General features: G+C 55.5%; 1 protein-coding gene across 1 annotated transcript in view; it reads left to right on the top strand.

Annotated features, from left to right (window-relative positions):
• Positions 1–15656, top strand: part of TNFRSF8 (TNF receptor superfamily member 8) — a 35775-nt gene extending 20119 nt beyond the window's left edge. Inside the window, exons 7-13 of the mRNA XM_090271457.1 lie at positions 510–603; positions 905–1050; positions 2334–2435; positions 2559–2612; positions 8593–8618; positions 11171–11360; positions 14865–15656. Coding sequence (XP_090127583.1) covers positions 510–603; positions 905–1050; positions 2334–2435; positions 2559–2612; positions 8593–8618; positions 11171–11360; positions 14865–15109 — 857 coding nt within the window. The 3' untranslated portion in view covers positions 15110–15656. The remainder of the gene's footprint in view (positions 1–509; positions 604–904; positions 1051–2333; positions 2436–2558; positions 2613–8592; positions 8619–11170; positions 11361–14864) is intronic.
• The last annotated feature ends 344 nt before the right edge of the window (positions 15657–16000 follow it).

The raw sequence follows: 16000 nt of genomic DNA on the forward strand, positions 1-16000 counted from the left end.
GCCATGCTACAGCACATGCTAGTACTTTGTTTTGTTGCCAGGCACTATTCCAGTGTACAGATATACTGCATGTTGTTTATCCACTTATCGGTTGAGGAACATTTAGGCCGTTTCCACTTCTTGGGCTGCTGTGAAGGACGCGCCATGACCGAGTGTGTACCAGAGGCCGACTGTTGATGTGGCCGCACCGTGGCTTCTCTGGCCTATGTGCTCTCCTCTCCACCCCCCCGTGCCCCCCCACCTTCTGTTTCCTCTGCTTAGACATCCCCACCCTCACCCACATCCCCACAATCCCCTCCTTGGGGAAGCCTCCCCATTCAGATGAGGTTGAGTCCCCTGTTGCAGGGACCTTGTGTGCCCTTGTGTGACACCTGAGTCACGTCTCTGAACCCCATCAGTCTGCCAGCCCCTGAGGGTGGGGATCTTGTGGCTGCGCTGCCTCCCTGGGAGTCACCAGTCCCTGCTGGGTAAAGCTCCTTGGCACTGACTCTTAAGCCCGCTCTTTGCAGGGACAGCTGAGAGGGACACCAGCTTTGAACCGCCTTCCCCGGGGACCCACCTTAACTGCAGCACCAACCCAGAGGGCAGCGTGGCGCCTGACAGGTGACTCCGTGGCCCCTTCTCGGGGGAACTGGACTGGGGGTGGAGGTGCGGCCCGGGCTGGATCTCTGTGCCAGGCCTGCATGTCATTTTGGAGACTGTGTGCCCAGCTCTGTGCTGGCACCAAGCCCGATGGCCTAGACATGCAGTCCCTGCCCTCAGAGTGCCTGGCAGAGACTGCGGCCGGGCGTCTGGGGACTCAGGCCCAGTCTGCAGTCTCCAGGGAAAGGGAAGTATTCCTGAGCACACACTCCCCTTCTCCCGTCTCTGTTGTCGCTCTTACCTCTGGCTTCTCGGCCCGCAGCACCAGCCCCTCCCGGCTCTCCCCAGCAGACTCCCAGGCCAGTAAAGGGCATGGAGAGGGTGCCACCCATGCCCGGGGGGACGCTTCCATCTCAACGAGTGCTCCCATCTCTTTCTCCTCCACGGGAAGGCCCATCCTGGTCTCAGGTAATGACCACGCCCAGGAGGCAGGGCCTTCCTCCCAGGTGGGCAGAAGGTGGGGGCCTTTTCCCCCGGGCTCCACATCCACTGGGTTGGGGGACCAAGGGGGCCCCAGGTTTCTGGATTCTTGGGCTGGGGCTCTGGCCCTGCCACTTGCTAGCTATTATTTCTTAATTCTTGTGAGTAGGGATTTCATTCACAGCTTCCTCCTCAGGGCCCATAATTGCTACTCAGAAAGTGTTGATATTTGCTGAATGATTTTATGACTTCGGCTAATTGCTTAATGCCTTTGAGCCCCAGTTTTCTGCCGTGTAAAATGGCAATAGCATGTACCCTACAGGGTAAGTATGTAGCTAGCAGCTCACCCCCAGCTCCTTACAGACATGTGCTCCAAGTGCAATTCATTCTAGGACTTGCAGTGCTAGTATTGGGCACCAGGTGGCGGTAGTTCTCAGGCCCGCGGTTCTTGATGAGGTCTTGGACTTGCAGCATCAGCAACTTGTTAGAAAAATAAATTACGGGCCCCACCCCAGCCCTACAGAATTAGAAGCTGCATTTTAACATGGTTCCCAGGAGACTCCTCTGCACATTAAAGTTTGAGAAACACTTATGTGCTACAATCTACTTTTTAGCATCTAAAAATGCACTCAAAACAGTAACTAGTTACATGATCTTCACGAGGGACAAAAGAAAAAGGGAGGGAAGTTAAATACTAAGATGTAGAGAAATATACCAGGTAGCAGCTCAGCACATGGGCCCTGGAGGCCCCCTGGCCTGGCCAGAGTGAGATTCTGCCATTTACCCTCAGGGTGACCTTGACCTAGTTACTTAACCTTTGAGAGGCTCAGTTTCCCTCATCCGTAAAATAGTGATGGTGACAGTAATGGTGCCGATGGCACAGGGCTGAGTGTGTTTTTGTGAGGGGTAGACCCCACACCTGCCTTCACGGAGCTCCCCACCTTTTGGGGACACGTGTTACGTGTACCTCCTCCACAGTCCCCAGACTTTGTCCTTTTGGACCTCAATTCCCTCTTCATTCTGGCCCCTTGACTCCTCAGTTTTCCACCTTCTAGAAATGGTTTGCTCTCTTCTCCACTGTTAAGCCTGATGGGAGACAGGAGAGGGGGAGCAGGCGGGTAAGGGCTGGGCCCGGTCCGGGGTCTGGTCGTCAGTCCTGGCTTAGGATAGGGCCATGTGGTTGCCTTGGGGCCCTGGCTCACCACCATAACGTGGACTTCGGGGGCTGCCAGCGTTAGGGCGGCAAGTGCAGGGCCACCTCTGTGTTCCAGGACCGGTGCTCTTCTGGGTTATTGTGATGCTGGCGGTGTGTATCGGCTCCAGCTCCTTCTTCCTGTACCACCGGAGGGCCTGCTGGAAGTGGATTCAGCAGAGTGAGTGGCCGGGACTGTGGGGCCTCGGGGAGGGCGGGTGTCTGTGCCGGCCCTGCCGGCTCCCTGCCCTGCCTGCCCTCTGAGGCTCTCTGAGGCTCAGCCCCGCTCCTGCTGTCATTTCAGAGCTCCACCTGTGCCGCCCCGTCCAGACCTTCCGGCCCAAGCAGGAGCCTGTGGGTAAGTGACCGGATGTGCTCCGGGCCCTGGGTTTGGGGCGCCCTTGGGGCTCCCTCTGGATGGCTCCCCAGAGGCTGCTCCTCTCTCATGACCCGTCTGTGACGGGAATATAACGTGGTAGGCACTGTGCCGTGTCCTTTTGCATGGAGCGGTGCACGAGAAGCGTTGCAGACACACTAAGCCTTTCATTCCTTCCTCCGCGCGCCACCAGGAGAGGCCCCCCGTCCTCTCCTCTCCTCTCCCTTCTTCCCAGCCTCCCTGTCCCTTCCTCCCTCCCCATTCCTCCCACCGGCTCCTGCCCCGGCAGCCGAGGGCACAGTAGGGCAGGCGGACAGGGCCGGAATCCTGATCCTGCCACTTACAAGCTACACCTCGGGTGGGTTACTTAACTTATCTATGTCTTAGTTTTCTTATCTGTAAAATGGGGACAGAGGGACCTACTTCAGAGGGAAGGCATGTGGATGAATCAAGATGGAGCCTGTTAAGCGCCAGGCCTAGTGCCTGTGGTTGGTGCTCTGTGAACAGTGGCTGCTGTTTGCTGACCGTCCTGTGTCTGGGGCCTTTTTCCTCACTGGGAACCCCAGGTCTTCCTGAGTTTTAGGTTGTCCTTCTCTCTGGTCCCTGCCTGGCCTCCAGGCCAGCTCCTCCAGGCAGCCTTCCAGAGCCCCTGGCCTTCCCCACCCACCCAGGCAGCAGATCTCTTCCAGCTCTCACCTGCAGGGAGGGGGTTCCCAGACACCTTGTACCAGGTGTCTCCTCTCTCCTGTGCAGCCCCTTGCAAGGCAGGGACAGTCCTGAACCCTGACCACAGAGGAAGGCACAAACCCTAATAGTCTGAGCTTCCCTGTCTGGTTTCAAGGCAGGCTCCCTCCCCTACAGGCCTCCTGACCCAGGAGCCCCTGCAGGGGAGATGGGTGACAATCTTCTTTTTGTAAGGAGGCAGCTAAATGGCCCAGGGCCATACACCCTAAGGAAGTCCCCGACATGAGGTTGCTGCTCTGTGTGTAGAGGGCTCAGAGCTGTCACCTCTGCCTTCCTCCCCCGAAGCTTTGTCTACCCCATGTCCACCCAGGCGCCTAGTGGTCAGCCGTAGGCCATGCTGTGGCCCCTTTGTCCTCATGGCCCCAGGACCCTTGGAGAGCCTTGCTGTAGCCCGACTTTCAGCTTGGGCATGAAAACACAGTGCGCTGGGGCTTGTTTTGAGTTGGATGAGTTTCACAGGCAGGTGCTCGTGTTCCCTTCGCAAGGGGGGTTTTTGTGTTTTGATAGTTTCAAGCCTTTTTCCATGAGCTGTCAGGCTCAGTGTCTCACTGAAACTCGTGTTTGCTTTCTTGACATTTTTCTAGTATTAGAATTTCCATTGCCGTCAGTTTATTTTTTCTTCAGACCTTTGTGAGAGCAGGTTTGTCACACACAGAAAAAAAAGAGAGAGAGAAAGAAAAAAAAGCACCTTCCCTTAAGCAGCCAGCCCTGCGACTCAGTGGTGGCCGGCTCTGGCCCTCTGGCTTCCGGTGGGTTCCCAGGCATGGGATGCGAGGGGAGGCCAGGGTCAGCACGCAGAGCCCTGATGAGACGGACGCTGCAGGGCAGACGCCCCGTTCCCTCCGGAGGGAGCTGCAGGTGCTGCAGGAGTGAAGGAGTGTTCGTTCATTTGTTGGCTCCTTCGTACATTCGTGTCCCTGGGTGATCCCTGGTGGGTCTGTGCTGGGTACAGAGACTGGCCTTGCTCTCCTGAGCTTTTGGACCAGTGTCGGTGGCTCAGAGGGCCAGCAGGATGGGAATGGGTGCCCCAGCCCGAGCACACTGAGGATCTGGGCAGATGCCCATTACCTGCTCACCAGCCGTCTCCTGGATTGAGTTGACTTTGTGGCGCGTGTCCTAGGTGGCTGGCATTTACAAAGCCCATACGTGATCTCATCTCACCCCTCCTGCATCCTTGGGAGGCACCTGCTGCCATCCGCCGTTCACAGAGGAAGGACCAGAGGCGCAGGAAGATGTTTAGGGCCACGTGGCTAATAAGCAGCACGACCAAGATTTTGTTGTTATTGTTGGCAGTGAGATTTTTGTAAAAAGGGTCTCCCATCCTCGCACCGTTGACGTTTGGGACTGGGTAATTCCTTGCTGTGGGGGCGGTTCTGTGCATTGTAGGATGTTGGGCAGTTTCCCTGGTCTCTAGACCCACCACCTACTCGTAGCACTTCCCTGTGTGACAACCGAAAATGTCTCCGGAGATTGCCAAGTGTCCCCTCTGGGATAAATCACTCCTAGTTGAGAAACACTGATTAAAATTCTTTTATTCCTTCATTTTAATGGACACTAAAGTCATGACTTTATCAGTTAATTCAGACAGGTTTCAGCTTGAAAAGAAATGTTGGGTGGTTGTTTTGAAATAATTTCAAACTTACAGACACGTCCCAAGTACAGGACAAGGAGCTTACTTCTGGACTGCGTGAGGGCAAGTTGCTGACTTGGCGCCACATCATCTCTGACACCTCGGGGTACATTTCCTACTGATGAGGCACATTTTTACACAACCGCCAAAATCAGAGGCATCCCCTTGACACATAACCACCAAGTAATTCTCAGACCCCATTCAGGTTTCTTCACTCATCCCGATCATGCCCTTCAGAGCAGAAGAATTCAGTTCCAAATCTCGCGTTGCCTTTGGGCGTCATGTCTCCGTGATTCGGAATCAGTCCCTGTCTCTACCTTCACATTCATGACGTTGCCACCTTTGAAGAGCCCACCGGTGACTCTGTGGGTGTCCCCTCCCCTTGGCCTTGTCTTCGGTTCCCTTGCTGCTGACTCAGGTGGCGCATCTCTGGTGGGAAGAGCCCCGGAGCGAGGCTGAGCTCTTCTTTGTAGCACCTGTCCTTCCGGGTTTTATTTGGTCCCTTTCCTGGTGCTGTTCATCGGATTAAGGCGGTGTCTGCCAGCCTTCTCCACCGCGAAGTTGCTCTTTTCGCCGTGGCGATTGCTAAGTGCTTGGAGGGGAGACCCTTGGAGGACGTGTAAATAACCAGGGCTGCGTCACACTTTCCTCTTCTTCATTTATGTCTTTATATCTGACTCGCAGATCCCTCTTGCATTCTGCTGCCATCATTTTTAGTTTGATGTTCAAGTTGTCCCCAGTTAGGTCAGAGGGGACCCCTTCCAGCTGGCTCTGGTGTCCTTCTGACCCTGTCCTGTTGTGCGTGGGGCACTTCTTTCCTCTAAGATGCTCACAGCTTAGCTGGTCCTTTGCTGCCCCCGCCCTCGAGTCCTCCAGCTCAGTGCGGTTGCCAGAGCCTGGCTGAACCTCTGCGCCAAGTCCTTTTTCTGTTTCGTTTCCCACAGCAGCTGAGCCCTCAGGCAGGAGAGGGGATGGGCCATGATGGGAGAGTGACTGGGGTGGAAGGGACCGATGATGATGTGAGAGCTGGAACCCAAGGACTCAGGGTGGTCCCGGGTTACCACGCGCTGGCTGTCCCACGATGGCTGCTAGCGCCCAGCGTGTCCCTGGACTCATGTCCTGGGGTGTGTTTGCCAGAAGATCATCATGATTCCAAAAGCAGTGAAACCAATAAACAGAGAGTGGACTGAAGCAACCTTTTTAGGGGAAAAGCTCTTACGAAATCCAACCTGCGTACTTGGCACAGTGTGTCCTGAGTCTTCAGCAGAGCAGGCACGTGGGCTGTGACCCGGCTGGAGGCAGCTGCCGGGGCCTTCTGGGTTCTGCCTTTTCACCCTGATGTTAATCTGTGCTTGTTTGCGGGAGGCCGTATGCGGGAGTCCGTATCAGATGCTGACTTCCTCTTTGTAGGGCCGGAGTCGGTCCTGGGACCCCCTGTGTGCGAGGCCTTGTCTTGTGTACCTTCTCTTTTTAATGTGAAAAGAATTTAAGTAGACTCGATTTTTTAGAACAGATTTACCGAAAATTTGAGAAGGTAATACAGAGAGTTGCCTTGTGCCCCCACGCGGTTTCCTCCATTTTAACGTCCTCTGTTGGTGTGATACATCCATTTGTCACAAGGAACAAGCCAATATGGATACAGGGCTATTAATGGAAGTCCGGACGCTTGTCAGATTTGCTTAGTTTTTTACCTCACACCCTGTTCGAGATCTCACTTAATCTTCAAAAAACCCCTCCAAAGTTGGTGTGATCCATCCCGTTTTCCAGATGAGATGACCAAGGCCGGGCGAGGCCAGGCCACGCGCTGGGGCTTTGCTGCCAGAAGGCCTCCTCTCCGGGAGTGTACAGCATCTGGCGGGCTTCCAGCTCTCTGGTTATTGTAAGCAGCACTGCTGTGAACGGCCGTGTTCTTTTCTTGCTGGTTATTTCCTGAGGGTGTGTCCTCTGAGCAGAGGGGTTACTGGGTCAGAGGGTGTGAGACTTACATGGCCCGCTGCCCCCCCACCCACCCCCGAGGAAGATGGAACCAGGCCACGGAGGGCACGAACAGCTGTGTTCCTGTGGATTCTCTCCAAGGCTGAGTTTTATCATTTCTGTGTGGTTTGTCTTGTTACTTTGTCACCCCTTCCCACCCCCACCCCCTATCCCCCATCCCCCATCCCTCAGTGACTTGGCACCAAATCAGAATTGGCTGTTTGCAAAACTCAGAATCAGCCACACACAAGATGGAGAGTCAACTTCACTGACATCACTTAAAAGAATGTGCCTCAGGTCGGAGAGTATTTCTCAAGCGGGGGCCTGGTGGGAAGGAGCCCCCACTGCCCCGCCGAGGGGACCAGGCTGCTGGGGACAGAAGCTGTCAGATGAAGTGTGCGCGCGCGGCTGTTACACCCAGAATCAAGAACCGAGTCGTTTTACACGCGTGCCTCCTTTCGTCATTGTTCTGGTCCGCCTCCCCGTCAGGCAGTTCCTCCCTGTGGACAGGCATTTAAAAGGACTCGTAGGAGAGTTTCCCAATCTGACCTCGTGCCCCCGCAGCTCAGTGTGCCCGTCTTATGTGTGTGTTAGTGTGGTTGGTCAGCCCCCGGGGAGTTTTGGGCCAGGATTCAGGGCCGGTGGTTCCCAGGGCTGCTGAAACCAGGGAGAATGTTCTGGAGGCACCGCTCTGGCAGATTTCTCTGGTCGGGTGTACACAGCTGACAGCCACGCATTCCAAGTCCCCGCAGGCGGCCTCTCGGAGGGTCGGGAAAGGCTGCATCTGGGAGTTGGTGTGCTTGGGTAGACCAGATGCCTGGGCCATGGTTCCGTGTCAGCTTACAGCTGACCGTGACCTGGCACCCTACTCAGTATGAGAACAAAATTGGAGTAGAGGGTGGGGGTTTGGGAGGAGAGGGTAAAGGGCGAGCCCCAGGAATCGTTGCACCAGCACCTCTGAGCCCCCCGAGGGTGCAGTTGTGCGCCTCCAAGGTGGTCACATGGTCTTTTGAAAGCACAGTTCATAGAAAATGGAGCTCAGATGGCCTGAGCCAAAGGGCTGCAGGGTGGCCGGGCTGCAGGGTGGCCTGGCTGCAGGCACGCCTGGCACAGGATTCAGAAAACGTTCCCAGGGCCTGTCATCTGCTCTGTCAGCCTGCCTTGAAGTCCTCGTGTGCTGCTCATTGATCTGGGCGCTCCGGGCGCTCCAGGCGTGGGTGCTCCACGGGGTGGCAGCGCCACGGACCAGTTTCTGAGTCTTGGCTCCAGCTGCGGCGCGTGCCTCTCCTGAGCCGTTCCTCCTGTGTGTGCCGCGGGGCGGGGGGCACGTGGATTCGGGGAGGGGTCCTGTGTGCTGATGGCTTGGTGGCTGGAGGTAAGGCTGTTCCCCAGTTCTCCGATGGCCGCTCGGGAGGGGAGCCCTGTGACCCCGGCCTTAGGGGGGGGTCATGGACTCTGAAACCTGCCCCCTGTTCTCCAAACCAAGGGCCTAACTGAGCCTCAGCTACACCTGGAGAGCAAAGGGATTGGCGCTTGTCCACACGTGGGGCGGGGCAGGGCCCGTCAGCTGCCAGACCCTCCTTGGTGAAGTTACTGCTTTTTTTCTCTTTGCAGATTCTAGGCCCCTGAGGAACCAGACAGTAAGTAACCCCCGCGACATACCCCAAGCCTGGTGCCCCTATATTGGCTCCTCAACGAATCTGCTGGTGCTGAGAGCTGCCTGCTCCCCTACAAGTTCATGCTGGGTCTGCCCCATGCAGGGAGCTCTGAGCAGAGTGGGGCCTCAGCCAGGCGCTGGCCAGGGGTGCAGCTCCCCACCCCCAACCCAGCAGCAGCCTCCAGCTCCTGGCTCAGCCCACCGGGGACTTCCAGAAAGACCCACTAGACCGTGGATTTGATTTTAGCCACTGTGGGTGCCAGGTGTGGTCAGGTCACGAGGAAGCCTCTGTTTGTTTCCCCTTTTCTCTCTCACTCCTCCGTGAGCCTTGCCCTTGGAGCCGGGCTGATGAACCAGGAGCGAGAGTTTTAAAGAACTTAGCTGCCGTGTACCGAGCATTTCCCACAAGCGAGGCTCCTTGCTTCCTCCTCTCCCGACATTATCTCTGGCTGTCCCGACAACGTGCAGAGTTAGCACTGCCGTCCCGTGTTATAAAAGAGGACACGGAGGCCCAGACACAAAAGGTGGCTCCACGGCTGGAAAGCAGGTCTAATGGGACCTGAGCCCCAGCTGGTGACTCCAAAGTCAGTGCTCTCAGTGGCTACCCTGAGCTACCTCTGCTGAGAGCAGCTTCATCTGCCTTTTATGGAGGGCTTGCGGTGTGCGGGCGCTGGGCTGGGGTGTTCACAAATGTCACCGCTGATCTAGGACCACCGGGACGGGACCCGTACACCAGGTCCTCACCAGGCTTGTCCTAGCACCCTGGCCTGCGCCCAGCCCCCCAGGGGCAGTGTCCTCCAGAGCTGAGGGCGGGGGCAGGACCAGGCCCTCCTTATGGCTGGGTCTCAGGCATGTATGACTCACCCATCTATTTTTTTTTCACTTATCAAATCTTTCATTACTTTTAACTCAAACATTCGTACGTGGAAGGTCTCCATGCAATATTAACTAAACAGCGTAGCTTCTACGGTGTCATGTGTGTGCACAGGCACTGCTCACCTTCCTCAGCATCCATGAGTTACTGCACTGAGCAAACCAGCATCGAAACGTGACGGCAATGTGGTGTTGCACTGATTTTATAGACTTTTTCAGCGCAATACCTGTACTTTTCAGAGACAAACCAAAGGTTAATTTCTCAAGGTTCCTGCTGTCTGCTTTAGCAGCATCGGATGGGCAGTCTTTTAGGTACATCTGTAATAGATGAAAAATAAACCAGATTGCAGATTCTTTTTTTGGAATGCTTAAACCACGTACCAGGTTTTTGGTCCGAATTGTGTAGAATCAGTTAAACTTAAATTGCATGCTGTTAACCAATATGCGTGTATTTCTCTAAGCATAGTTATGGTGAAATAGTTTTCAAAAGCAAGAAAAGAAAAACCATTTATACATGGAGAAAGGTTTCCATTCTTTAATTTTTAAACATAATAGAACTATAACACAAGTTCAATTTCAAATTATGGGAGATCACATTCAAATATACTTGGGTCAGACAAGTTGCTGTCAAATACTGAGAAATTTTATGAAAAAGGTATTCAGCCCTGGGTGGTGTGGCTCAGTGGGTTGGGCGCCGGCTTGCAAACTGAAAGGTCGCCTGTTGGATTCCAGGTCAGGGCACAGGCCTGGGTTGCAGGCCAGGTCCCTGGCTGGGGGTGCGTGAGAGGCAGCCAATCAATGTTTCTCTCTCATGTCAATCTCTCTCTCTCTCTCTCTCTCTCTCTCTCCCTCCCTTAACCTCTCTCTAACAAATAACTAAAATCTTAAAAAAAAAAAGAATTAAGAAAAAGGTATTCAAGGATTTGTAAGATAATCAAATACCTTTTGGCTACATGGGCCAATGCATTAACAGTAAATTGTTTAAAATGCTGTCTTTTGGATTTCAAATTGTTATAATATTCAGAATTTTGTAGCTATACTTTCTGAATTATTCAAATTGCGTTCCATTCTGAAGACGGCAGGTAAATACTATGCACTAGAACATTCCATGAGACCATTTCCTCCTTTGCATTTACCTATCAAAGTCAAAAACTAAACCAGCGCTTTCCCAAAGACATGCTGTTTTTAGAGGTCAGGGCTGGGCAATTGGGAGGGACTGGAGCTACCACTTGTAGACCGGTCTTTACGCACATGGATTCTGGAGCCAGATGCCAGGATTCAAGTACTGGCCTAGACACTTACTAACCCTGAGCAAGGCACGTGGCTCCTCTGTGCCTCAGTTTCCTGATCTGTAAAATGAAGGAGGCGGCTGTGAGGATTAACCTGTCAAGGGGTACACACCTATGCCGTTAGCCATGATCCTTATTATTTAGTACATGTTCAAAGCCGCATGACTTCTCCTGGCACCTCATGCACAAGTGGTGAGGCCGTCAAGGCTGAGAAGCCCAGGGGAGTGTGTGGCAGCTCCAAAGCAGACGGGGAGACCGGCTGGGCCCAATAGGGATGAAGAAAATGGCCCTTCGCAGCTCAGAGATGGTGGGGGGTGTGGCGGCGGGGCTGGGGCACCCTGCATCAGCCCCTGTCTCCTCTCTGTGCCCACAGGAGCTGAAGAGGAGCATGTTGGTGACGGAACCCTGCACAAAAGATCTGGGGTTGACCAGCCCCCCAGCTGTGCAAGAAGCCTGCCTGGAGCGCCAGCTGCTGCTGGGAGCCAGTCCCAGTGGGAGCCCATCGTCCCCCAGGGACGTCCCTGAGCCCCGGGTGACCACGGAGCACACCAACAACAGGATAGGTACGTCAGCTTGTTTGGGGTTTCTACGGGGCACAGGGTTGGGAGGCCAGTGGGGAGGCGGGTGCTGGGCCCCCAGCTGGAACCAGAGACCCTGGGCCCAGAAGGCCCTGGTACGTGGGAGGGGCTTTTTGTGAAAGGGTTAAACTGCTGGTTGTGAAATAGCCACAGTGGTGGTGCTGACTTCTCAGGGCCCCTCTGAGAATGCCTGAGGTGGCGACAGGAAGTTGTCTGGGTGGGGTGGGGTGGGGTGGGGGACCCACATGCCTTCCCAGGGGCCTGCTATTGTGGAAGAGAAAAGTGAACGCCACCCCTGGCCCCCAGCAAAGAGCCCCTGAGGGGGACAGGAGGAAGACACAGTGACATAAGAGCTGCCCCTTGTCTGATGCGTTCCGGGCACTGTGCAGATGTCACATCTCGTTGTCACACAACCTTCTGAGGAAGCCCTTTTCGCAACCGGGGAAGCTGTGGATGGACGGCGGTGGGATGATTTTCCCCGGCACACGCAGGACCCCAAAACCCCTGCTTTGTCTCCCCCGCCGCCAGTCCCTGTGGGCAGGGAGGCCTGCACTTCCTGACCCGCAGCTGCCCCCCAGCTCAGACACGCCTTCCACTTTGGCCTCTCCCAGGCCTCGTACATGCCTGTTTCTCCTCTCTACCCCGGTACCACCCGGACGTTCCCCCTGAACTGTATACCTCTCCACAGTACACTCTGCTTAAAACCCTCCAAGGTCCCTGCGACCTTCAGGGTGAATTGCAGGATTCGTATCCCAGCATTCAGGCTGGTCATGAGCTGCCTCCCCTGTAGGCTCACCTGCCTCCTGACCCCACATGTCCTTCTACTCGGTGGCCGCATCCTAAGTTCACTGAGTCCTCTCTCACTTCTAAGCTTCTCTGTGGGAGCTGCTTCCTCACCTGGGACAGCAAACTCCACCCACTTGAATCTAGTTAATTTCCGATTTTCGAGGACCCTGTTTATTGCCACCTCCTCCAGGAGGCCTTCCTTGCTCTTTCTACTCTGTCTGGACTAAATGCACCTTTGCTGTGCTCCCCCAGACTCCAGGCCTCCCCACCAGTGTCCTCAGCAGTGTGACTGTTTGTAACCTTCTCCTGCCCCCTCATTTGTCTGTGAGCCCCCTGGGGCTGGACCTCAATGGACCCCATCTCTGACTTCTCTGGAGGGTTAACGATTGCTTGGATAATACCATAAAGGCACTTATAATTACCCTGCACATGTCTATGGCAGGTGATGGTGGATAGAATTCTTTGGGGCAGAGTCTTTTGTAGCTAACGAAAACTTTTGGAATTGCAGCTTTAGGCAAGTTTTTTTTTTTTTTTTTAAAGAATGTATTTTGGGAAATACTGTCAAAGGCATCTCCTTCAAATTTCCTAAGAAGCCTAATTTGGACTTCAGAGCCCATGCCGAGTTCTGTGCCTGGAACTTTGGGGGTGGGGCTCTGGGAGTGTTTGAGGGGGCAGTGGAGGCAGGTACCAGGCTCCCAGGACAGCTGGGCATGAGGCTGGGCCATGGGCAGCCTGCAAGTCTTGCTGGTGAGTGGGGTGGTGGCGAGGGAAGGTCTTGGGGAGTCTCTTAGGAGGTTTCAGGGACAGTAAGCTCCTTGTCCTGCTGACACCACCCCAGAGGAGCAACCCCACCTTGTTCACTTCCCAAGAAGGACCAAACTCTGGCCTGAGCTTCATCACTCCCCCAACCCCTGGCACCAGGCAGGGAAGCCCCGTTCCCTCACCTCACCCACTATGACACCCTCCCTGAATTCTGAAGCCCTGGGTGAGGCAAGAAGTCCAAGTAGCTTCTGGAAGACCCTCTCCCTCCAGATTTGAGGGGGGAGCCCTGTGGTAGGGGATAGAGCCTGAGGAATCAGGACCCAGGGAATGTGAGGGGAGTGGTAGTTTGGCCCCCAACTATGGACTCTGTAACCTGGACAACCCACTTGTACTCTGTCTCTGTCTGTCTCTCTCCCTTCCCCTCTCTTTCTCCCCCGAGGGGCCTGCAGGTCTTGATGATGATGTGTGTGGCTGGGGCCTGAGGCCCTGCTATCTCTTTTGGGGTGTAGAGGGGGCCCACCCGCCCACAGCTTGTCTCTCTCTCTCTCTCTCTTTCTCTCTCTCTCTTAGCCTTCTTTAGTTCTGCTGCTATTTTGAACATTCTCTCTTTCCTGGGGGTGTTAAAACCAGAACGAAAGAGCCGGTGCTATGCAATGGGGTTGGGGGTGCAGGGGCCACAAGAATGTTTTTGGGGTTCCTGAATCAGAGGGGTTACCCAGAGAAGCAGGGATCCAGAGCCTACTACCCTCCCCAGCTCTCCAGTTTCTTCCTGAACTTTCCCATTCAGCCTCCAGAATCCTGGGGCTAAGCTGGGAGCTGCGACCCTGCCCTGATCCTGAGGCTGTTGGAAGCTGGCCTGCAGGCGCTTGAAGTCAGCTGACCTGGCTGAAGGCCAGGCTCCCCACGTCTCAGCTTCTTAGGCAGCTTATTTAACTCCCCTGAGCCTCCGAAGCTGAAGCTCCCGAGAGCAGATGGTGTTGAGGACCCGGGGAATCACACCTTTGACTGGCTGGGCGGGTCATCCGTCCAAGTGCCATGCACAAGCCGTCCTACTCAGGGCCAGGCGGGTACAGCCGCGGGGGCCTCAGGCGGGAGGTGGGCAATAAGCAGTAAACACTGAGACAGACCGCCCCGCCCAGAGCTGTCTGGCTTCGCAGGCCGCTGGTGTTTTGAACAGGGCTGAGGTTTCTGCAGGGTGTGACCTACTGTCTGGGTTTGCCTGGACTGAAGTGGTTCCTGGGATGGGGGACTTCCACTGCTAAAACCAGGAGCATCCCGGCCAAACAGGGACTAGCTGGTCAGCCAAGGTTTCTGCTCGAGGCACATGGGAAGGAGTGGAACGGGCAGAGAAACAGGCTCTTCTTTGGAGATTTCTGCTAACTACCTGGTGACCTTGGGCAGTCCGTTTAACCTCTCTGGGCTTCAGGTTCTTTATCTGTAGTTGGGGTGATGATGGACTATTAACTTGGCCGAAGGGGTGTAAAGATTCTGGAGTGAATGTGTGAAAAGTGTCCTCAACAGCATCCAGCACAAGCTAACTTGTACTCAAGTTCCCTGGTGCTATGGTTATTATTTTTACTTTTATTTTTCCTCATTACTGTTGACAGTGGAGGGTGCCATTGTTACTGATAGTACTTGCTTCCTCCCTACGACTTGCTTTCTCTCCCAACCCCGTTCTCTCCTTTCCTGCCCCATCCCCGCAGAAGCACCAAAAAAAAAAAATCACCAGCATCTCCCATCAGTAGCAAGTGGGCCAAGTTTGAACTCCTCAGCACACAGCTCCCAGCTGTAAGGTTGGCAAGGCTTCCTGTACATCAGAGAGGTTGTGTCATTTGCCTGAGGCCACACAGCAGGAGGGGCAGAGCTGACTTGGGCTCTCCTCTGCCCCCTTGCTTCCATCCTCTGGGGCTCTGGTCTCCTCACCCGTCTTTTGCTTTGCAGAGAAGATCTACATCATGAAGGCTGACACAGTGATTGTGGGGACTGTGAAGACTGAGGTGCCCGAGGGCCGAAGCTTGGTGGGGCCAGTGGGGCCGGAGCGCGAGGAGGATCTGGAAGTGGACCATTGCCCCCACTACCCGGAGCAGGAGACAGAACCACCTCTGGGCAGCTGCAGAGACGTCATGTTCTCGGTGGAGGAGGAGGGGAAGGAGGACGCCCTGCCCACGACTGCCTCTGGGAAATGAGGCCTGGCCCGGGGCTGAGAGTGCAGCGGGTGCCCCCTGGAGCCAGGGCGACAACGACGGACCAGGCTGGGGGCAGAGCCCATCTGACCTGAACTGAGTGCCCGGCAGCCAGTGGCAGACCAGCCTGCCCATGCAGGAGGGGCTCTGGTGGTCTCTACCTGCATCCACACCCAGCTGCCCCCCAACCCCTACTCTAGGGTAGTGGGTTTTGCAGTAGAGGCAACTAAGGGGCTGGATCTGAATGGTGATGTTTATTGGGGCAACAGACAGACAGCAGGGCCGGGACACCCTGCCTTCTGTTACTATTAAGAAGACACCCCAGAGCTCTGGGCATCAGACACGTTCCCCCAGGGCAGGAGCCCGCCCAAGGTAGAGGCCGTGAGGCCCATGCCTTCGCCCTGAGCCTCGGGAGTGATACCCACTGGGCCTTGCCACCATGCCAGCAACCCCGTTTCTGTAAACATTGTCCCCTGGGGCGCTGAGCCAGTGCCCGTGGTTTCTCCTCAGTCCAGAGGGAAATGGGGGGATGGGGCGCTGTGGGCTGGCTCCCCTCAGCTGCAGCCGCCATGCTGCGCTCTGTGCCCTGTTCCTGGGGAGTGCCCAGCCTGGCCTCCAGTGCTGCTTGGTCTGAGTGCCCCCCACCCCCGGTCCCTGGCCCCCCAATCCTCTTCTGTGAGCCATGGCCTAGGATCAACTCGCTTATTTCAGAATGTCCCCAGCAGTCCCCACAGCAGGGGGCATCTCAGGACCCTCAGCGGCAGCGGTGCCCGTCCAGGTTGGAGACCCTGCCCACCCAGCTGCCGCCCGGAGAAGGGCCCACTCTGCTTTGCTCAGGGGCTCCCTTTGCATGCAGAGGAGGAACCGTGGGCCCCCCTGGGTCCTTGCCTGCTC

Source organism: Furipterus horrens, unplaced genomic scaffold (assembly GCF_987537825.1).
Source record: "Furipterus horrens unplaced genomic scaffold, mFurHor1.1.pri manual_scaffold_3, whole genome shotgun sequence".
In the NCBI taxonomy this organism is placed as follows: Eukaryota; Metazoa; Chordata; class Mammalia; order Chiroptera; family Furipteridae; genus Furipterus; species Furipterus horrens.